At 38.8% G+C, this 22,904-nt stretch overlaps 2 protein-coding genes and 1 long non-coding RNA gene across 3 annotated transcripts; 2 read left to right on the top strand and 1 right to left on the bottom strand.

The window, feature by feature from the left end:
* The first annotated feature begins 735 nt into the window (after nt 1-735).
* On the top strand, nt 736-1,716 carry LOC122109219 (olfactory receptor 10R2). The gene has a single exon (XM_042681474.1). The coding sequence runs from the start codon at nt 736-738 to the stop codon at nt 1,714-1,716; it is 981 nt and encodes a 326-aa protein (XP_042537408.1).
* A 4,201-nt stretch (nt 1,717-5,917) lies between these two features.
* Nucleotides 5,918-22,654, bottom strand: LOC122109716. The gene is made up of 3 exons (XR_006147732.1): nt 22,570-22,654; nt 22,269-22,332; nt 5,918-5,927 (listed from the first exon to the last, which is right to left on the bottom strand). It is a non-coding gene; the product is annotated as an uncharacterized LOC122109716 (long non-coding RNA).
* Nucleotides 9,845-10,786, top strand: LOC122109715 (olfactory receptor 10R2-like). The gene has a single exon (XM_042682287.1). The coding sequence runs from the start codon at nt 9,845-9,847 to the stop codon at nt 10,784-10,786; it is 942 nt and encodes a 313-aa protein (XP_042538221.1).
* Nucleotides 22,655-22,904: the final 250 nt, after the last annotated feature.

Here is a 22,904-nt window from a genome sequence, read left to right as displayed (position 1 = left end):
ATCTTCCTTAATGTCGCCCATCACTGTCAAACAAAGTTAACACCAGTAAGAAGAAAATATTTGGTTGTTTTCAGTGTAAAGATCCCACATTTTCTTGGTCAAATTTAATAATTATTCTATACTACTATAGATGGAATTCACTTTTAAAATTTATTATCTTTAAGTAGCTGTAAAAAGGAATTACCATTTAACAAGGCAGTTCATGAACATAATCATGATCAATGCCACCCTTTTCAACATTCTTACCAATCTTTCCTCTACTCACCCCTTCCTTCACTGTTCTTAATTTTGTAGGATATACATTGGATTCTTGACTGTATCCTCCTTCTCTTAAATGAAATTCATTTCTGTATTTTTTTGTTTGCTTATATTAGTTGTAGTAAGAAAAATTATGAACCCTCAAGGATGCTGATATTCTAAAGCCTGGAAATTGAACAATATGTATCAAAATTGGAATTAAGTTTGCAGATGCAATTGATTGACCTCCAAATAGACAGATTATCTTGTAATATTCTGTTGGAACCATAGGGGACATATGGGACATTAAAAGTGGTGTAGAGAGACTCAGAGAGAGATGTGGCTTTATTGGCTTTGAAGATGGAATTGGGAGGAGGCACAAAATAGGGAATGTGCAAGATCCCTAGATATGCAACCAGACAAATAAAAGACAAAAACCCTTTACTGGCATCTTCAAAATGCAACACAGGTGAGAGATTCCTCAATCATGTACCTGCTATGTTTTACTTCTTTCCCTTTTCTTTACAGGTATTGGCAGAAAACCTCACCGTGATCACCGAGTTCTTACTCCTGGGTTTCTCAAGCCTTGGTGACGTTCAGCTTGATCTCTTTGTGGTTTTTCTTTTTCTCTATCTAGTCATTCTCAGTGGCAATGCCACTATCGTCAGTATCATCCGCCTGGATCAGAGCCTCCACACACCCATGTACTTCTTCCTTGGCATCCTCTCAACATCTGAGACTTTTTATACTTTTGTCATCTTACCCAAGATGCTCCTTAACCTACTTTCTGTGTCTAGGACAATCTCCTTCACCTGCTGTGCCGTTCAGATGTTCTTCTTCCTTGGTTTTGCCATAACCAATTGCTTGCTGCTGGGGGTAATGGGTTATGATCGTTACGTAGCCATCTGCCATCCTCTCCATTACCCTATCCTGATGAGCTGGCAGGTATGTGGGAAGTTGGCAGCTGCCTGTGGGATTGGAGGTTTCTTGGCTTCTCTTACCGTGGTAAATTTGGTGTTCAGCCTCCCTTTCTGTAGCACCAACGAGGTCAACCATTACTTTTGTGACATCTCACCAGTCATTCGCCTGGCTTGTACCAATACAGATGCCCATGAACTTGTTATATTCATCTGTGGGGTTCTTGTCCTTGTGGTTCCCTTTTTCTTTATTTGTGTTTCTTACCTCTGCATTCTAAGGACTATCCTGAAGATTCCCTCAGCAGAAGGCAAACAGAAAGCCTTTTCCACATGTGCCTCTCACCTCACGGTTGTAGTTATTCACTATGGCTGTGCCTCTTTCATCTACTTAAGGCCTACAGCAAAGTACGTGTCTAATAAGGACAGACTCGTGACAGTGACATACACCATTGTCACTCCGCTACTAAACCCCATGGTCTACAGCCTCAGAAACAAGGATGTCCAACTTGCTATCAGGAAAGTGCTAGGCAGTAAGAAAGGATCTCTGAAACCATATATATAAAGCATTACTTGGGGGTAGGGAGGGAAAGTGAGAGGAAAGGAAGGAGAGGCAACACTGTTCAACAAGAAATGCACTCATTACCTTACGTATGTAACTGTAACCCCTCAGTACATCACCTTTACAATAAAGTAAAATAAAATTTAAAAAATATTATGTTTTAATTTTTTCATAAGTAATACCCTCTTTTAATAACACATAGTATATCTAATTGAAAAATTATAGTACTCTTGGGACTGGGAATGTAGTTCAATGGTAGAACTCTAAGCATGCTCAAAGCTTGGATTTGATCACTAGCACCTCTAAACTCCCTTAAAGGAAAAAAAATAAGACTTTAGGATCACATCATGAAATGTTTATCTTCTTACAATCCCGTTTTTAAAATAACTTTTTTACCTGTGAGCGAGTAGCTCATGCCTGTAATCCTAGCTATTCAGGAGGATGAGATCTGGGGATCGCGTTCAAAGCCAGCCCAGGCAGGAAAGTCTGTGAGACTCTTATCTTCAATTAACCACTGGAAAATGGGAAGTGGCACTGTGGTTCAAGTGGTAGAGCGCTCGCCTTAAGCTGAAGAGCTGAGGGACAGCAGCCAGGCCCAGGGTTCAAGCCCCCACTGACAAAAAAACAAAAAAAAAACTTCTAAAATTATTTTTATCATTAAAAAATTTATTGAAAAGGTGATGAATGGGAGGTTACAGTTACATAAGTAAGGTAATGAATACATTTTTTTTTTGTAAAGATACTATACAGAGGGTTACAGTTACATGAGTGAGGTAATGAGGAATACATTTATTTTTAAATACTTTTAATTTTAATCTGCAAGTCAATGTTCTTCAAGTTTTCAAGTGAAATAACCAGGTCAGTATGATACCAAAAATTGTAAATTTAATCTAAAGCCAAAATTTCTCTCTGTTCTTGGTGTTGGTCTTTTTTAGGGAAGGCAGGCTTTGCTGGGAGCAATGAAGGCTGATGTGTACCTTAGCAGCCACTTCATCTTACCGCAGCGACTGTTTGCTTAAAAATTACAATGGGAGGGCTGGGAAGGTGGCTCAGTGGTAGAGCGCTTGCCTCACATGCATGAGGCTCTGGGTTTGATTCCTCAGCACCACATAAGCAGAAAAAAGAAAGCCAGAAGTGGTGCTGTGGCTCAAGTGGTAGCGCGCTAGCATCGAGCTGAAGAGCTCAGGGACAGTGCCCAGGCCCAGAGTTCAGGCCCCACGACTGTCCAAAAAAAAAAAAAAATTACAATGGGAGGTGGAAGGAAGCCCCTCTAATGAGGGGCTCTTAGGACCATGAGACTGTCCTCACGTAAGGATGTTTAATGGTTTCTTTTCTTTTCTTTTGTGTCGGTCGTGGGGCTTGAACTCTGTTCTTGGGTGCTGTCTCTGTGCTCTTCAGTTCAAGATGAGTGCTCTACCGCCTGAGCCACAGTGGCACTTCCGGTATTCTAGTGGTTTATTAGAAATAAGAGTCTCACAGACTTTCCTTCCTGGACTGGTTTTGAATCATGATCCTCAGATCTCAGTCTCCTGAGCACCCAGGATTACAGGCGTGAGCCACCGGCGCTGGATGTTTTATGGTTTCTGAAAGAATTGCCTTCTGGGATCTTAGGACATATTTCCTGAGGTAGAGTTGACACCTTGTGAATTTGCTTCTTCCTTCTGAGAAATAGTCCTCTTTCTGGGCCACCAATCTGAGATTTATAGGGAAAACTCCTTTTTAATTGATTCTAGAATGACTTTGTACCAATTTGTCCATATCTAATACAAAAGAAAAAGAAATGAGCATCTTTGCCACTCATCATCACACAGAGTGTCATTTCTACAGCCTGGAGTATCAGGCCAATGACAGAAGATTTCTACCTTTAAATTACTTAGGTCTCATATGGCAATCTACTCTGTCCTTTGAAGATGCAATGTAATTTCCAACTGTGCATTCAGGAGGAAGATAGAACATGTAAAAATTCAATAGTTTCCTAAGACTATATTTGATTCTTTTTTATATTAAAAATAAATACTTGGCCTATTTTGTTCTTCCAATCTTTGTGATCCAATGAAACTAAGAAAAACATTTGCTTGAAAATATTGCAGCCAAGTGTGGGTTAGTCTTGCCTGTAATACTAGCTACCCAGGAGGCTAAGATCTGCAGCTCAAGGTTTAAAAAGTCCAAACAGCAAAGTCAGTGATACTCTTATCTCTATTTAACCAGCAAAAGGCCAAAAGAGGAGCTGTGGCTCAAGGGGTAGAGGGGTAGTCTTAAGTGGGAAAGGTAAGGGACAGAGCTGAGACCCTGAGGTTAAGTTCTGGGACCAGCACACACACACACACACACACACACACACACACACACACACACACACACACACACACACACACACACACACACAATTATGGCATGTTTTTCCTGTAGAAAAAGGTATTATGATGCTATTTATTGGCAAATATTTTAAAAAATCCAGAATATAGCTGTGTGTATAACAAGTCAAGCCATTGGCATGGCCAGTATGACCTTAATTTTTCTACATCACATATTGAAATAAACTTTCCTTAAAAGTTTGTCAAAAGCTATATATCTCATGCATAAACTTTTTCTCATGCACATAAGGAGAAAACGTTGCTTACTATGTAGTTAAGTTTAAAGTGTTTAAGGTCCACCCATGGACCCACGTAATGAGCTTCCTTTGATGTGGCTAAATTCATATAAACTATTGCACTCAATTTTTTTTTTACCATTTACTCCTTTATCATATTTAGCACTTAAGTTTTAAATTTTCTCTAATTTTACAGGAAAAAATTATAGCTTTATGTCACATATTTTACATCTTATAACAGTATATTACAAAGGAACTAGCATCTGTGCTGCTCTTTTCTAGATCGCCTTAGTAGATTTCATTTCCCCTTCAAAGTTGACTTTCCACAAAGCTCATGATAGAGTAGAGGAAGAAGCTATCCTGTTTATCATAGCACCCACAGTTACCTAGAGTGATACTCTTTCTTGTTACTTTTATTGAGACAATCAGGATGACCAACAGTATATTTTAGAAAAGGCGTCTGAATACTGACTAGGTACACATTAATATCACTAAATTATGTTTTGTCATGAATGGTGTTTTCTATATCCTCACTTGAGATTTCCCAGGGAAGACCTGTAAATTTATTAAAAATTATTTTAAGCTATAACCTGAGACAGTACTATTAAAATTTCCAACAATCAAAGGTGGTTATTGATTTTTCAGCCAAACTCTAAAAATTCTTAAAATCCTAAGAGATTTATCATGGTACTTTCACCTTCCATGCAGATTCCCCACATCACTGCTTCTAAACTCAAGGGAAATTGTTTTACATCTTTTTTTAGTTTTGTTTGAAACAATGTTTTAATATGTAGCCCTGGCTGACTTTGAACTCACTGTGTGCCCCTGCCGGACTCAGACTCCCAGGGCAGGTATACAGACATGTATACCTCTTAGCTCTTCAATTTTTATTACAACTGCATCCTGTCTTTGGATACTAACATCTAAAACATTATTTATTGCTGTATAACAAACTATCTTGAACTTGAGTTGCTTAAAGTAGCAATAATTATGCATTTTGCACATGAATTTACAATTTTGTCAGAGATCAGTGGGGACAGATTGCATTTTCTCTATCCAGATCCAGCTTGATTGTTCCTCTGGGCCATCTCAACATTGTTTACTTACATTGCACATTAGTTCATGTTTGTTACTGATTGTATTCAGCTGGGAATGTTGGCAAGAGTCTTGGTTTTCTGCCACATGTATTCTTCAAGGGTTGCTTGAGCTTCCCCAAAATATGATGGTTAGGATGGAAAAATATTAAAAGATGTCCTAAATAGGAAGAAGAAGGTGCCAGACTCTAAATATCAGAGTTTATAAATGGTTACAGTGTAACTTTAGTTATAGAATAGTGGCCAAAAAATATCTCTCTATCTCCATTTAAGGGGAAGGGCTTTCTAGGTGAGAAGTATAAAGCAAAAGGTGTGGTTGTCTTTAATCTTCTGTACATCTACAAGGAAGATAAAGCCTGTGGATGAATTTTCTCAGCAAAAAAGGTCTAGTCATTGTCCCAATCGTAGATAAAACTAAGGATAAAGAAGTCACTACTATTTCTCAGTTAACAATGTGGGTTTGCTTTTTCTTAACTTCCCATCTCTGCAAGCATCCCTGTCATAACTCATAGAAATGCAGTTTGTAAGAGCTTTTCTAAGAGACATCCAGGAGTGTTTAGCATTTGATCATTTTTCAGCTGAAATATTTGGAAGTTATATGAGAAAGAATCAAGAATCAGTGTGGTACCTAAAATATGGAGAGCTCCTAAGCACTCTTCAAATACCTAAACCAAGGTGCAATCAATCACATTTTTCTCCACAACTCTAAACTTCTTTTATTTATTGAACAAATATTTACTAAACTCATATTAAATTGCAGGAATAAAACATGTTTCTTCTGAGTCTTAAATATTTATGCTGCCTCTGACATTCTAATATTCTGTCCTCTGTTCTTCATATCTTTCTTCCTTTTTTTAGACTTGGAAGTGGGAAATACGTTATCTTTAAAAAAGAGTTTTCTTGGCATGTTATATGCATTAAAAATGGCCACAACAAAATACATTATTCTAGACAATTAATATATATTCATTAAAAAGTTATGAAAATGAAAATCTGGAAGCACAGGGTGGGAAAACCCAAAGGAGGCAGTTTCATTGATGTCTAGTTTAAGAAATGGTGCCAAGAAACCCTCTACTTTCTAATAAGTGTCCAGAGGTTGTCTAAGGAGAAGTCAATTAATTTCCATGGTGTATTAGAAAGGGCCTTCTCTTGGGCCAAATAATTCTTTTTTTTTGTTTTTGTTTTTAAATTTTTTAAATTTTTTTGTGAACATACTGTACAGAGGGGTTACAATTACATGGGCAAGATAATGAGTACATTTCTTATCAAGCATTGCAGCCTCCTCCCCAAATAATTCTTATAGTGTATTACCATCTATGATGCTACTTCATAATTGGGGAAAATATGGACAATTTAGATACAATGTGGTAATTAGCTCCCTATGGAGGTAGAGATTTCAGCTACCAATGAAGTAATTGGCACAGAGGTCTTAGCCAATGTAAAAGCAAAGACCATTGACAATATTCATTGAAGCAACACCTAAGATACTTATAGAGAGAAGACAACAGGTGATATTCTGATGTGGACAATTTCTTGTGGTCTGGTCTAGAGTGTCTGGGAAAAGAAAGAAGAGGCTTCTTGAATTGTAACAGGGAAAACATGTTGGCAAATTTCACTTAGACACTTCCAGAAACCTCCTTCAGGAAACAGCAGGAAGTGCTCAAGAATGAAGACACCTACATGTCATGTTGCAGCAGAACTCAGCTTTGAAGGAATTTGAAATATTCTATTTAGGAACTATGATTTCATAATCTGAAGAACGAGGTCTATGGGTAATTTAGTAGTAGGTAAAATTTTAAATTGTGGTGTTTTACCCATGACTTAACTCCCATTTATACCCCTAAATATTAGCCGTAGGAAAGAAACCTGGCAAGTGAATGGTGGAGGTGATGTTCCAGGAAGAACATAGCTGGGGACTTTGCCCCAATCAAATGCATAATGTATGCTTCTTAGTCATTAAGTTTGTAATAAAGCAATTTAGTGAAATATAAAAGTGGTAGTTCATTCAAGCCAAACTAAAAATTTTGTTAAACCTTTGTTTAAGCAAAACAGCAATGACAGAAATTTAGTTAGCTGCAAAGTAATTCAAACTTCAAAGTAAAGGTGTTAAAATTTTAAAATAGAGCTGGGAAGTTGGCTCAGTGGTAGAGTGCTTACGTGCGTGAGGTCCTGGATTTGATTCTTCAGTACCACGTAAGTAGAAAAAGCCAGAAGTGGCACTGTCACTCAAGTGATAGAGCGCTAGCCTTGAGCTGAAGAGCTGAGGGACAGTGCCCAGGCCCAGAGTTCAGGCCCCCTGACCGAAAAAATTGTTTTTAAATGAACAATGAAATAGTAAGCATGAAGACCACTGGATTGGAAATGTAGATAAACTAGCTACTGTTGCTGCTTCTCCTCCTCCTTCTCTTCCTCTTTTTACTCCTCCTTCTCCTCCTCTTCTACTTATTCTTCCTCCTCCTCCCCCTGTTTTCTTCTCCCCCTTCCTCTTTCCTGCAGTTTTGTGAAGGAAAGCTGGCTCTCACAAGTGTTAGGCAAGTGCTCTGCCCACACCCCTACATCCTAACTCCCAACTTCAGAAAGTTAATTAATTAAAAGACTAACATGTTTGGAAAACTCCTAGAGTCAAGTGCCATCTACCTGGGAGTCTGAGAATGAGTTAATGGAGGAATTGGATAATTCATATTTACTTTTTTCAACAAACTTCATAGCCTTTAGCATATACTGAACACTGTGACAGATATTGGGCATGCTTCATAGACTTGGAGGCAAACATTTATAACAATAGTGTTGAAGCAGATACCTTTAGTGATTACTAAAAAAAACTCAGAAGAAGTCATATAGCACAGTTAGCATGCTACAAGATTTCATAAGTCATGTCTTCAAATTGAAAATTGGGAGAAATCCATGAAATTAAGAGAGTTGGGTTTAGGAGAGATGAGGGAGAATGGAGTAAGGGGTGATGTTAGGAACTCCCAAACGGATACGTTGAATTGAAATCCCTTGGTATGCTGATTAAAGATGATATAAAAGGATAATGTCAACAAAAACATAAGAATGGGATATTTCCAGATGTTGGAAATACTGTGAAAAAATGCCATAATAGTTTAAAATGCCTCAATGTTGAAGTATGGAAGAAGTGGCAGTTATGAGTAGAAAGGTAGTTTTGAGACAAGTAGGAAGACTCTAGAATATTTTACAGATGATTTAGGGCTGATTAGTTTGGGTAATAAAATAAGATTTGCCCTATGTAAAGCAAAACATCTCTGGAGGATGGTTTGAAATAAGTAGTGGTAATCTAGGGAGTCCATTTATAATAGTCTTCAGCAAGAGCTAATTTCTTGCAGAAAAGAATGAATCGATTGTAGAGGTTCTTCAGACAAAGAATAAATCAGATCTGGAAGATAAGAAAACTGGTGAGTTTAAATGTTTCTTAGAAAGTAGAGCTGTCATGACTAAGAGTATGGTGAAACTCTATTGAGATGCAGAATCTAGATAGAGGAGCACATTGGACAGAAGGTGAGAAAGGATAAAATGTTTTGATGAAAAGACATTAAGTTTAGAATTCCAGAAATGATAACGCTTTCAGAGAGTTCCAGAAATGATAACTGTTTCAGTGGCTTTAGGGGGAAGTATCTGAACCTCCTTATTCAGGGAATCTGAGGCAGGTCCTTCCTGGGGTGACAGTTTGTTGATCCTCTAAGTCAGGGATATCAAAAGTAAGACATAAACGGGCCATCAGCATTGATGTACACTAAATTTTCTAGCCATGTGTTTTCTGTAAGGAGAGGTCAGGTCTAGTGCCTGATAAGAGTTTTAGAGAATCATAAAGTTAGTTCTAAGATAGTGGCAGTAGTTTGATACCGAATCAGTGGGTGGCTTTGTGGAAGCAGAAAAGCCAATTAGTTGTGCCTGGGAACTGAGCTACCAAAAGGCATGTGATACAAAGACAGATCAATGGATGCTTCTCTAGATCAGGAGTAAGTGAAGAGAAGGTGTGTGTGTGTGTGTGTGTGTGTGTGTGTGTGTGTGTGTGTGTGTGTGTGTGTGTGTGTGCGCGTAGACTCAGATATTGATGCCATTACTTATATGTGTATATGTGTGCATGTATATATACATATATATCAGTATATTTACTGAGTTTGAGGGAAAAGTCTGATCACTCAAAATAATAAGTAAAATAGATAAATGCTTCTGTATAAACGAGTGAAAAATTAAGCAGATATTGCCTGTCATCGCCTGAACTTGTCCCTCAATTCACAGGAAAATTACTGGCAGGAAGGTAGTGACATGAGCGCATTTCAATGTACAATAATTCCCAATTCATTAAAAACCTCTCCCCCCCTCTCTCTCCCACGTTTGCCTCATTCAGACATGACTGGGATGGCTGCTTTAGGAGGACAACGGTACTTCTGTCTGATTGACTTTTAGTTCAGGGGAGCAGCTCTTCATGGCTAACTCCTCCTTGGTGACGGAGTTCCTCCTGTTGGGTTTCTCCAGCCTCGGGGACCTGCAGTTTGTCCTTTTTGGGGTGTTTCTCTGCCTCTATCTGGTCATCTTGAGTGGGAACGTCATCATCATCTCAGTGGTCCGCTTGGACCGCAGTCTGCACACACCCATGTACTTCTTTCTGGGTGTTCTTTCCACCTCAGAGATCTTCTATACACTTGTCATCCTGCCCAAGATGCTTATTAACCTGTTCTCTGTCCTGAGGACGCTCTCCTTCGTGAGTTGTGCCACCCAGATGTACTTCTTCCTCGGGTTTGCCCTCACCAATTGCCTGCTGCTGGGGGTGATGGGTTATGACCGCTATGCTGCCATCTGCCACCCCCTGCGGTACCCCACTCTCATGAGCTGGAAAGTGTGTAAGCAGCTGGCAAGTACTTGCATTGCTGTCGGCTTCCTGATGTCTCTAGTAGGGACAAATTTGGTCTTCAGTCTCCCTTTCTGTGGTCCGAACAAGGTTGACCATTACTTTTGTGATATCTCACCAGTCATCCGTCTAGCCTGTGCTGAGAGTCACATCCATGAAATGGTCATCTTCCTCTGCGGGGTTTTCCTGCTCGTTGTGCCCTTGACCTTCATCTGCATCTCTTACAGCTTCATTGTCCGCACCATCCTGAAGATCCCATCCACCGACGGCAAGCGGAAGGCTTTTTCCACCTGTGCCTCTCATCTCATTGTGGTCACCGTCCATTACGGATCTGCATCCTTCGTCTACCTGAGACCCTCCACCAAATATACCACAGGCAAAGACAGGCTAGTGACAGTGACCTACACCATCATTACCCCACTGCTGAATCCCATGGTGTACAGCCTCAGGAACAAAGATGTACAGCTGGCCATTCGCAAGGTGATTGGGAGGACTGGCTTTTCTCTTAAGACTTTATAAGCAAAGCATTTAGCAATTTCCTTCTGTGAATCTGGGGGATAAACTCAGGGATTTTTGTTACTAGGTAGGTCCTTTACCACCTGAGCTTTCTCTCAAGTCTTTTTCACTTTGGAAAAGATCTTGTATGATTCTAGGGTTGGCTTAGACCTCAATCCTCCTATTTACCATTCTCAGGAAGGTGGGGGGACAGGCATATACCACTATGCCCAGCTACTCATTGAGATGAAATCTTAATAACTCTTTGCCCCAATTAGCTTTGAACAGCAATCCTCCTTGATCTTTGCCTTCTAAGTAGCTGGAATTATAAGCATGAGCCATCACATCTGGATATTAGAATACTTTTTTTTTACATTTTTTAATTGTGAAAATACCATATAGAGGGGTTACAATTACATGAGCAAGGTAATAAGTACATTTCTTATCAAGCATTGTTGCCTCCTCCTTTGTTTTTCCCCTACTCAGAATACTTTTTAATAGTACATATGTATGTTTGGGCCAATTGTCTTCCCTGTTATTTAAGACATGAAAACATTGAGTTTATTTGTCTGTGACCTCGGGTGAGTTGTTTGACATTTTGGCCCTTACAGTTTCCTTTTGTAAATAAAGAATATTTTCTTCTTGAGATTATGGTAAAGATTATATATGTATGCACACAATAGAGCTTTATTTAGCTGTGAAGAAGAATAAAATTATGTTGTCTATGGATGAAACTGATGTTAATGTGAGGTGAAACAAGCCAGTCCCACAAAGACAAATATTGCATAATTTCTCTCATATGTGGAAATTAGTGGAGGAGGGAGGATTTGGAATTAAAAGGTAAGCTGCTAGGATTAGAAAATAGAAGGAAAAAAGAGAGAGGGCAATAAGAAAGAGTAATAAAGGTGGTGAATGTGATTTAAAAGTATAGAATATGATTATATGCATGTGTGGAAATGTCACAATGAAATTCCCCACTTTGTGCAATTAATATGTACTGAAAATAAAGATTAAAAGAATTAAAGTATTTTTTTTGTTTTTTTCTTCCTCCTTTCTCCCCCTCTTCCTCCCTTTCTTCTTCCCTTCTTTCTTTCTTCCTCCTCCTCCTTGTCTTCCTCCTTTCTCCTCCTCCTCTTCCTCTTTCCTTGTTCTTCTTTCTCCAGATTTACAGCTCTCAAAAATTTTTTACAACCATCATTCCTTGCACTGTATTTGACTTGTCTGTCCCCAAACCCAGATTGTATGTTTTGTTTAAAGTTATATTCAGCATTACACCAGGCTGCCAGGCCTGAATATGGCTTTGATCAAATATCATGGCAGGACAGGGAACAAGGTAATAATACTTGGAATTAGATGAATTAATGACTGGATATTGTTTAGGACACAGTCTAAACTATGCTTTTTCTCTGAGTCTAAATTTTAGTATATTTTAGAAAATGCAATTTCTTTCTTTTTTTGGCTTCACAAGGGTTTTGTGTTATATCTAGTAGATAATATAAAAGAAATCATGCAAAACACAATACATTGGATGTAAGAGAGTAAATGAAGTTCTGTTCATCTCTGTTAGGACATCATTTCATTCAGATTCTCTAAAAGTTCATCTTGTTCATAAAAAGTTCATAAAAAGGTTCCTTTTTATGACAATTCATTTAATGTCTCCATTTACGTGTTCCATGAATGGACGGAAAAATGGTCATGTCTCCTCTCTCACTCGGTTAAAAGTTCTTTCCATAGGATCTCCATGAACTTCCACCTAGAACTCATTAAGAAGGAGATACTCAATTTTAAATCTATCATAACACTCCATAGTGTTAGAGAAGGAATGGCCCTGATGGCCAGCTGGTCCTGCTTCTCACCTGTACAGAAATTCTTTCACCACCATCTCTGAGGGAAGCTCACTTCCATGGACTGAGCATCGGCGATGTCACTAAATGTGCATCCCTTGCTTCTCAGCTCTTGTTAATACTTGCCTCAATTCAACTGCTGTTTGCCTCTGTGATTTCCATAGATTCAGTTTCATGTCACATGAGTCATCTTATCTTGATTCCCAAGATGCTTCGGATAGTTTTTCTATGACTTATGTAATCTGAATTTCTGATATCTCCACCACACTAAGTGGGCTGCAGTGTAAAGCACAACAAAAACTAATGTCCAGATCTCATGTGTGACTTCCTGTTCAAGTGTGTGACATTATCTCCCTCTGCTCTGTTAATCTAATTTAGATGTTCAGACTAAAGTATAAAATAATCTTCCTTAAATTTTAAAGTTTCTGCCTATGTTTTTCTATTTTCTTCAACTGCTAGATAAAATATTTTTATTAAACTAATTCAATTATTTTATTATAATATATCAGTGTGTGTGAGAGAGAGAGCAACTGAGAATGAGTGAGAGTGATCAAGCAGGAGAGAGAGAGAGAGAGAGAGGGAGGGAGAAAGAGAGGGAGAGGGAGAGAGAGAGAGCATGAGAAAGGCCCTGTTAGGATTTCTTAGTTCTGAAATAAGTACTTCTCTCATTGCATTTGTATTTAAAGACTTTTTGTTATATTTCTAGCAACATCATCTTATGAATTTTGTTGCAATGTCTTCTTTTGAAATGCTAAAAAGAATGTTTGGGATTTGATGTAGATATTACATCCATTAGTGCTAATGTGACAGAGGCATAAAACCACATAAAAGCACTCCTCACAAGGGTAAACAGAAAGGGAGAACAACTGGGATGTTTTGAAACAAAGACAAAGGTAGGATTGCAAGGGTCTGAGCAGAGGAGAGAAAGCAAAAGTGCACCCGCAGACAGGAGGGAGCCAAGCCAGGGCAGGCAGGGACTTCATGGCATCTTTTGTTCATGGTGGGTCACCCAGCTGACAGTGACCAGAGGAAGCTTGGCTTCATGACTGATAGAGAACACAGCCTCTCTGGCAGAGAGTCTCAGATTAACTGCAGTGAAAGACCAGGTCCTCGTTCCATTTTATGAAACCCAGTCCTTTAGTAAACTATGATAATGATGAGTGGCTACGTGCTAAGGGAGTAGATAGTGCTGTCACTACAAACAAGATGCAAGTGAGATAATCAGTAAATACACTGTAAAACGTCATGTTTTATATGATATATACAAATTTATCTGTCATATATATTTAAAATTATCTTTAAATAGTTGTACAAATGGATTTCAATTTAACATGTCATTTTATCAAGACAATGCATCTTGCTCAACTTCTCTAGCCATAAAAGAAATGTAAATCAAAACAACATTGAGATTCCACCTCACCTCAGTTAGAAGGGCTATAATCAAGAAATCTAATAACAACAGAGGCTGGAGGGGATGGGGCCAAAAGGGAACATTAGTGCACTGTTGGTGGGAGTGTAAACTTGTTCAACCACTCTGGAAAGCAGTATGGAGGATCCTCAAAAAACTACACATAGAAACTCCCCTATGACCCAGCAATCCCACTTTTGGGCATTTACCCAAACGATCACAAACAAGACCACACTAAAGCTACCAGCACAACTATGTTTATCACAGCATTATTCACCATAGCTAAGATATGGAACCAATTCAGATGATCCTCAGTAGATGAATGGATCAAGAAAATGTGATATCTCTATCTCTATCTATCTATCTATCTATCTATCTATCTATCTATCTATCTATCTATCTATCTATGGAATTCTGTGCCTCTATCAGAAAGAATGACACTGCTCCATTTGTTAGGAAATGGAAAGACTTGGAAAAAATTATATTAAGTGAAGTAAGCCAGGCCCAAAGAAATATAGGTCCTATGGTTTCCCTTATTTGTAATAACTAGTATATGTCTAGGACAAACAGAAAAGGTCAAAAGCTATGTACATATGACCATAAAATGGTGCTAAGTGAAATGAACCCCAAGGTAGGGACACAAGAGGTTTTATCTTTCTTGCTGTTTTATAAATGTACTTATGATGTTCTATGTGATTTGTTTTTTGTTTCTCTTGTATGTTCTTCCCCCATGGTATAACTCGTTTTCACTGTATTTGATTCTAGTGCCCTGAATCTTGTATAGACATTTTTCTAATTTGGGGAGGGGAAGGGAAATAACAAAATGCTGAAATAAGGATACAGGTTGACCCATTTTAACGGTGAGATGTACAAGACACTATGTTGAAATGAACTTTACAACTTCATGGGGGGGGGCGGGAGAAGTTGGGTAGGTCGAGAGGGAAGGGATGGTAGGGAAAAAACAAAAGAGGGGGTAACAGTGCTCGATAGGAAATATACTTATTACCTTACACATGTAACTATAACCCTTATGTACAATCTTTACAATAAAATATATATTAATAAAAAAGACGATGCATCTTGATTAATGTCACCTCTTCTATCATTCTTTCTCATGTATATACAAACATATATTATTCACTTATATTAATATATCATAAAATATATTATGTATAATATGTTACATATTATATAATAATGTAATATAAAATATATAATATGTAATTTATATTGTATTATATGTATAATATAACTTATATTATATATGTATAATATGTAACATATACATTACTAAAATTACGTAAAGGAGGAAAATTAAGTAAAGGAGGAAAAAAGTCAACGTCCAGAAAAATGAAGTGAGACTTATGAACAACTTTGTGCTCTGCTCCTCAGATGTGTCCACCGATGGTACATTTATATGCCTCAGTAATACCAAATCCTAGAAAGCCTGCTGCCTCTGTTGAATCCAGGAGGCTGTCAGTGGGAATCCCTGGAGCAGGACTTCTCTCTGTGCTCCTGTTGCAATGACAGCCTCCCTGGATTCAACAGAGATGGCAGAGCCAGAATGACCCCCTGAGAAGTGTGGGGATCTGAGGTTTAATCAACCGGCATCAGTCTGTGATTGGATGTGGCCTCTGCTCCAGGCAGGTTGCTACCTTGGCCAAGACTTGTGTGTTGTTGACAAATGTGCCTGAGGGAGCGGACAGCTGGAGTCTTCAGCATCGCCATCAGTGAGGCAACAGGCCCTGCATTTGAGGCAGCACGTCTAAGTTTTTCCTGCACAGATAATTCTTGTCTGTAGAAATGTCCCATTTGTTTTCTAATATTTTCTTGTGGGGAATGGGCGTCCCTTTCCCTGCTTATCTGCTTGACTCTGGGAGGATGCCCTAGGATCACAGTGCCAGTTCTGTGGGTGTGGAACGCCCTCTTGTGTTGACATTGGCAAGTACTCAGCTGACACCCCTATAAAAGCTGGCTGAAGGTCTTCTGTTGACAATGAACCCATTGATTTGTCAATTATCACTACACACCATCGTTCTGTAGTTTTTCTCCCTCTATATTAAAATTACTAAGTTTATTTTTTCCTTTATTTTCTTCAATATTTCGGGACTTTACTTCAAGTTTCTTGGGTACATTCTTTTTATTTTTATTTTTTTATTGTGAAAATACTGTACAGACAGATTACAATTACATGGGCAAGATAATGAGTACATTTCTTATCAAGCATTGTTGCCTCCTCTTTGTTTCCTCTTCCCATCCCTTCCCATACTCCCCCCTCCCTCTACCTGATCCTCCCCCCCCAAACCAAAGTTGTAAAGTTCGTTTTCAACATAACGACTTGTACATCTCATTGTTGCAATGGGTCCACCTGTATCCCTATTTAAACGATTTGTTTTTCCCCTTCCCCTCCACAAATTATACCAACATCAAATACAGTGAAAGCAGGGGTTATACCGTGGGGAGGGAAATACAAAGCAACAAAGAAATAATCTTATAAATGTGTTAGAAACAATCGCATGAAAGAAAAAAAACATTTGAATACATATCTTAGGGTTCATTTCCTTAACATCACCTTATCTGACCTTTTCTGCTTGACTCAGACATATACTAGATATTGCAAATAAGGGAAATCATGGGACCTATGTTTCTTTGGGCCTGGCTTACTTCACTTCATATAATTTTTTCCAAGCCTTTCCATTTCCTAACAAATGGGGCAATGCCATTCTTTCTGATGGAGGCATAGAATTCCATTGTGTATATATACCACATTTTCTTGATCCATTCATCTACTGAGGGGCATCTGGGTTGGTTCCATATCTTAGCTATAGTAAATAATGCTGCAATAAACATAGTCGTGCTGGTAGCTTTAGTGTGGTCTTGTTTGTGAACATTTGGGTAAATGCCCAAAAGTGGGATTGCTGGGTCATAGGGGAGCTCTATGTGGAGTCTTTTGAGGAACCTCCATAATGCTTTCCAAAGTGGTTTACACTCCCACCAACAATGAAGTAAGGTTCCCTTCTGTCCACATCCCCTCCAGCATGTGTTGTTATTAGAGTTCTTGATTATAGCCATTCTAACTGGGATGAGGTGGAATCACAATGTTGTTTTGATTTGCATTTCTTTTATGGCTAGGGAGGTTGAGAATTTATTTCTTCATGTGTCTATTGGCCATCCTTCTTTCCTCTTCAGAGAACTTTCTCTTTAAGTCTTTAGCCCACTTATTTATTGGGCAGTTGTTTCTTTGAAGATTTGTTGTTGGGGGATTTAATTTTTTGAGTTCCAGGTATATTTTAGATATGAGACCCTTGTCCGATGTATGGCTAGTGAAGATCTTCTCCCAATCTGTGGGCTTTCTATTGATCTTGCTAGCTATGTCCTTTGCCATGCAGAAGCTCCGCAATTTCATGCAATCCCATTTATCCAAACTTTCTCTTGGGTACATTCTGATTAGATTTCTTTTTAACCCATGGTCTTTATATTTGCACTTATTTTAAAATTAAGGAATAATTTATATAACTGAAATGCACATATTTGAACAGTAAATTATCTGGGATTTTACAAATAAATTTTCTCCTTTAGCCACCACCTGAACTAAAAGTCACAACATTTTCTTGTCTCCTAGATCAACCTATGGTGCTTTCCAACTGACTTCTGCCCTAGAGAGGTACAGTAGTGATTTGTATCAGTGTTTGCATTCACATATTAGATATATATGTAGTAATGTGTATACAATAAGTATGTACTCTTGTGTCCCAAACATTTCTTGAACCAAACTTAATGATTCGTCCATGTTATTGCAGGCAGTTTGTTCTTTTAATTGCTGAATAGTATTTACCCAAATGAATATACAAAATTTGTCAGTTCTTCTAACCATTGAGCACTTGTTTCTCGTCAGTTATTGGCTATTACTAGTAAGCCTTCCATAAGCAAATTTTGTGAGCACAAGTCTTTGTTTGAGCATTTCTTCTTCATCTCTCCCTTTTAACTTTAGGGGTAGTATTGCTGGATCACAAGGTAAATGCAGGTTATATTAACCCCATAATATGCTGTCCACATGTTTTCGCAAATGTCTCTGCACTTGTCACCTTTACTAAGTGATTTGTTGTCTAACTTTTGAAAATGATAGTTTTGTTTCATATTTTTAATCTATTAGTCAGTTGATGGCTTGAAGTAGTATCTCATTTGGTGTTATTTTGCATAACTTTGATGTGACTACTGGTGAACAACTTTTTTTTTTTTTTTTTTTGGGTCCGGTTGTGGGGCTTGAACTCTGGGCCTGGGCGCTGTTCCTCAGCTCTTCAGCTCAAGGCTAAGCACTCTACCACTTGAGCCACAGCGCCACTTCCGGCTTTTTTCTTTTTTGCTTATGTGGTGCTGAGGAATCAAACCCAGGGCCTCATGCATGCAAGGCAAGCGCTGTACCACTGAGCCACCTTCCCAGCCCTGGTGAACAACTTTTTATTTGACTATTCATATGTCTTTTTAGGAAATTGTACCATATCTTCCCATTTAAATAAGGCCATTTTGACAATTTTCAGTCAAATTTGGTCAAAGTTTCTTTGGACACAGAGATTTGGAGGCCTGACAGGCATTCGTGGCATAAAGGTAGCAAGAACACATCTCAATAAATCATCAAGCATGCTGGTTCACATCTGTAATCCCAGCTACATGGGAGGCCTAACATGAGGCTGACCTCAAGAATGTAAGATTCTTTGAAAAAGCGACCTAAGGCAAAAGGTGTTAAGGCCTAGCCCAATATTTATTTATTGTTAACATTTTAAAATAAAATGCATGTAGTGTGAATGTTCTAAGTCTGTGTCTTGCATTTCTATTTTCTCAGTAATGTCTTTCAATCAAAATGAGCTGTTTTTACATTGAGTAATTTATAATTCTTCTTTAATGTGTAATTTTTCTTAGATCTTACCTAAGAAACATTTTCCTAAATTAAAATTAAAGAAACAGCCCCTCATAGTGGCTTCTGGAATCTCTGTAGCATCAGTGCTCATGTGTGGGTAAAGGCTCATCTAATGCATTCCATCTTTTAACCAAATGTTTTGAGATGTAACTTTTATCTAACAAAAGTCACCCACACCAGGTATAAGTTTGGAGCATATTGACAAGGTGAACATACACATCACCACCACCATGACCAAAACCTCATCAAGTCCTGCAGTGTGTAAAATAGGGAATGCGAAGGATTCCTTAGACAGATTCCTGGAAAATGTCACGGAAGTCTGAGTATCAGGCTGTGAGTGTGTGCTACAGAGAGGGTGGAGCCTCATTACAAGGAAGAATCAAGAAAGCCACTTTCCAAGCCACGTGGACTTGGCTTTACTAAGTGATTTGTTGTCTAACTTTTGAAAATGATAGTTTTGTTTCATATTTTTAATCTACTAGTCAGTTTATGGCTTGTCCGATGGATGGCGAGTGAAGATCTTCTCCCAATCCGTGGGCTTTCTATTGATCTTGCTAGCTATGTCCTTTGCAATGCAGAAGCTCTGCAATTTCATGCCATGTGGACTTGGCAGTTTGGGGAATGAAGATCCACAGCAGTTGAAAGACAAAATCTCCAACCTTAGTGCTGGGGTGGGTAGGTGTGGGAGGGCCGAGGTGGCGGGGGGGGGAGGGGGGGTAAGGAGGGGGGGGGGGCCTTCGTTTGTGCACCTTTTTCTGAATGGGGAATTAAAAACTATCCTTTACTTGGAATATTCAAGACTATGTTTACTAATCAAGCCTGTTGGGAAACCTGAATTTACGGTTCAGTTTTTAATAAAGGAAAGATTATTTTTAGCTTCCTGGAGAAGCACGCTCAGTGTATGTGAATTGCATGTGTGACCCATTTACGATCTTAAGTTTGAGTCCACACGGTGACCAGAAGTGATTCTTACAAGCCACGGTGGTGCATGTCTGTAAGCCTGGCTACTTAAAAAGCAGATACAGGAAATGGTGGTGCAAAGTCAGCCTGGATAAAGTTAAGGCAAGACTCTAAATGTTCAAGATGCATTGTACTCATAAACTCACACGTTGAATTAAAACCTCTTTGTAGGGTGAACTAATTTGGCAGTGATACTCACTAGACACTATGTTGGAAATGAACTATACAACTCAGGGAGTTGGGGGGGGGTCAGAAGGGGAAAAAACTGGGAGAAAATGAGGGAAGGGGTAACACTGTTCAAAGAGAAATGTATTCATTACTTAATTTATATAACTGCAACTACTCTGCATATCAACTTTACAATCTAACCTTTTTGTGTAACTACTTAAAGATAACATTTTTTTTAACGCTAAAAACAGATGGGTGGGGGTGGGAAAGCATATGGTAGAACATTTGTTGGTAAGTATGGTGTTTTGAGTTCAAAACCCCAAGTACTGCAAAAAAAAAAAAAAAAAAAGTGACTCTGGGCCAGGTATTGTGGGACATACCTATAATTCTAGCACTCAGAAGGCTGAAACAGGAAGATTATGAGTTTAAGGTTAGACTGGGCTAGCTATATATCAAGTTCCAGGATCCCTAGCTACGTAGTAAGACTCTGTCTTAACACTCTCCCCCCCCCCCCCCCCAAAAAAAAAAAAACTCCAAAACAACAAAAACCCAAAGAATTCTGTAACTATCAGCAATTGTAGTATTTTTTTTCTCTAGATTTATTCTTGCTCTAAAACTTTAAAGGTCTTTGGGTAGGGTTATTTTATTTTATTTTTTTTTAAAGCTGTTGACTTATCCAGCACATATAGAGAAATGTTTCTTTAGGAAAATACACTTAGCAGACCAGATATGCAACAAACCCATGAACTCAATTGTTATTAGAAAGGATGCTCATGAGCATTTGAAAATGGCTGACAGCAGCCATAGTTGCTGTGTGATCTCTGTTGGGGGCTTGTGAGCACGGGTGATAATAATTGGAAAGAAAAGCCTCAGAGGTAGAAATTGTTTCCCTGGGGGATTTTTGCTGCTTTGAAGGCAACTGTTGGGAGCTACTGACAAGATCTGCAGCAAATAAAGTCTTATAGAGGAAGATCTTGGTGTCAAGGGCCTCCGGTCCTGTCTACCCATCTCCCTATGAGTCACTCAAGATGTCGTAGGGAAAGTAGAAAGTGGAGTTAGAAGGTGGAGTTTTCCCACACTGTCCATCAGAAGAGGAAGATGAACAGTTTGTGGGAAGCTTGAAGGCCTAGAACATTTGTTGCCAAAGCTCAAGAATGGAGAGCTGTGTGTGTGTGTGTGTGTGTGTGTGTGTGTGTGTGTGTGTGTGTGTGTGTGTGTGTGTGTGTGTGTGTGTGTGTTGGTCCTGGAGTTTGAACTCAGGACCTGGGCTGTCCCTGAGCTATTTTTGTTCAAGGCTAGCACTCAACTACTTGAGCCACAGCATCACTTCTGGCTTTTTTGGTAGTTTATTGGATATATAGGAGTCTCAAGGACTTTTCTTCCTACGATGGTTTTTGAATGGTGATTCTCAGATCTCAGCCTCCTGAGTAGCTAGGATTACAGATGTGAGCCATCAGTGCCTGTTGAGAGCTTGATTTTTTTAACCTCATTTCAAATTTAGTTATTAAAACAGTGGCACAAAGCCATAAATACTCCACTGGTCTTTCTCCAACTCCAAAGCCCCTCTCAGCTATCTTGAATCAGCAACTTTCCAAGTGCTGCAGGAAGGAAGAGGGATGATTGGGAAGATAATGTCCTCTGGGAAGCTAACCCTCAACTTTGGGACAGACACATGGTGGGAGATAGTTCCATTTCAATGAGATTAAAAAATAAGCGCATCCTGTCTTGGAGCCGCCCCAGGACACAGTACAGCTGTCCTTCAGTTTCCTCCTCTGCTCTTCTATGGTTCTTCAAGATTTTAGCTCTGGCAGCTAAAATCTCCCTGACCTGTATTCTCTCCCTCCCTTCCTCCCTTCTTTACCTCTTTCTCTTCTCTTTCCTGCAGCTGCTGAATTTCTGATGGGTCTAAACTACAAAGGAAAGTTTTGTTTCTTCTTTGGCCATGAGGAGGCAAAGATTATTTGTCCTGGTGACTTAAAAAATGATAGCCCTACATTGACTCTTTTTCTTACTGCTGTAATTGAAATCTTTTTGTTGTTGTTGTTGATTGTGGGGCTTGAACTGTGGGCCTGGGTGCTGTCCCTCAGCTCTTCAGCTCTACCACTTGAGTCACAGTGCCACTTCTGGTTTTCTGGTGGTTTATTGGAGACAAGAGTCTCATGAAGAATGCTCAACTTTTCTAGCCATAAAAGAAATGCAAATCAGGTAAACTTCCACCATGGTGTACCATAGCCAGGGCCAAAAGGTGCAGAAGGTGATGGTGCAGCCCATCAACCTTTTTTTTTTTTTAAATAAGTTTTTTATTGTGAAAATACTGTACAGAAGGGTTACAATCACATGAGCAAGGTAATGAGTACATTTCTTATTAAGCATTGTTGCCTCCTCCTTTGTTTTTTTCCCTACCATCCCTTCCCTCCCATCTCCACAACTACATCCCCCCCACCTAAATTGTAAAGTTTGTTTTCTGACATAGCATCTTGTACATCTCATTGTTGCAATGCAGCCCATCAACCTTATCTTCAGATATTTACAAAATAGATCTCGATTCAGGTGTGGCTCTATGAGCATGTGAATATATGGACAGAGGGCTGCATCATTGGTTTTGATGAATATATGACCCTTGTGTTAGATGATGAAGAAGAAATTCATTCTAAAACAAAATCAAGAAAACATCTGGGTCGGATCATGTTAAAAGGAGATACTATTACTATACTACAAAGTGTCTGCAACTAGAAACGATCAATGAAGTAAGAAGTTATTAAGACTCTTATGTGTCTTTTTAGTGTTTTTTTTTTGTTGGGAATCTAAGAAAATATCTGTTCATATTGTTTGATGAGTTCCGTTGTT

This window comes from Dipodomys spectabilis, unplaced genomic scaffold, assembly GCF_019054845.1.
Source record: "Dipodomys spectabilis isolate Male_0828 unplaced genomic scaffold, ASM1905484v1 ptg000069l, whole genome shotgun sequence".
NCBI classification, from domain to species: Eukaryota; Metazoa; Chordata; class Mammalia; order Rodentia; family Heteromyidae; genus Dipodomys; species Dipodomys spectabilis.
This window is presented reverse-complemented; position numbering and strand designations above follow the sequence as displayed.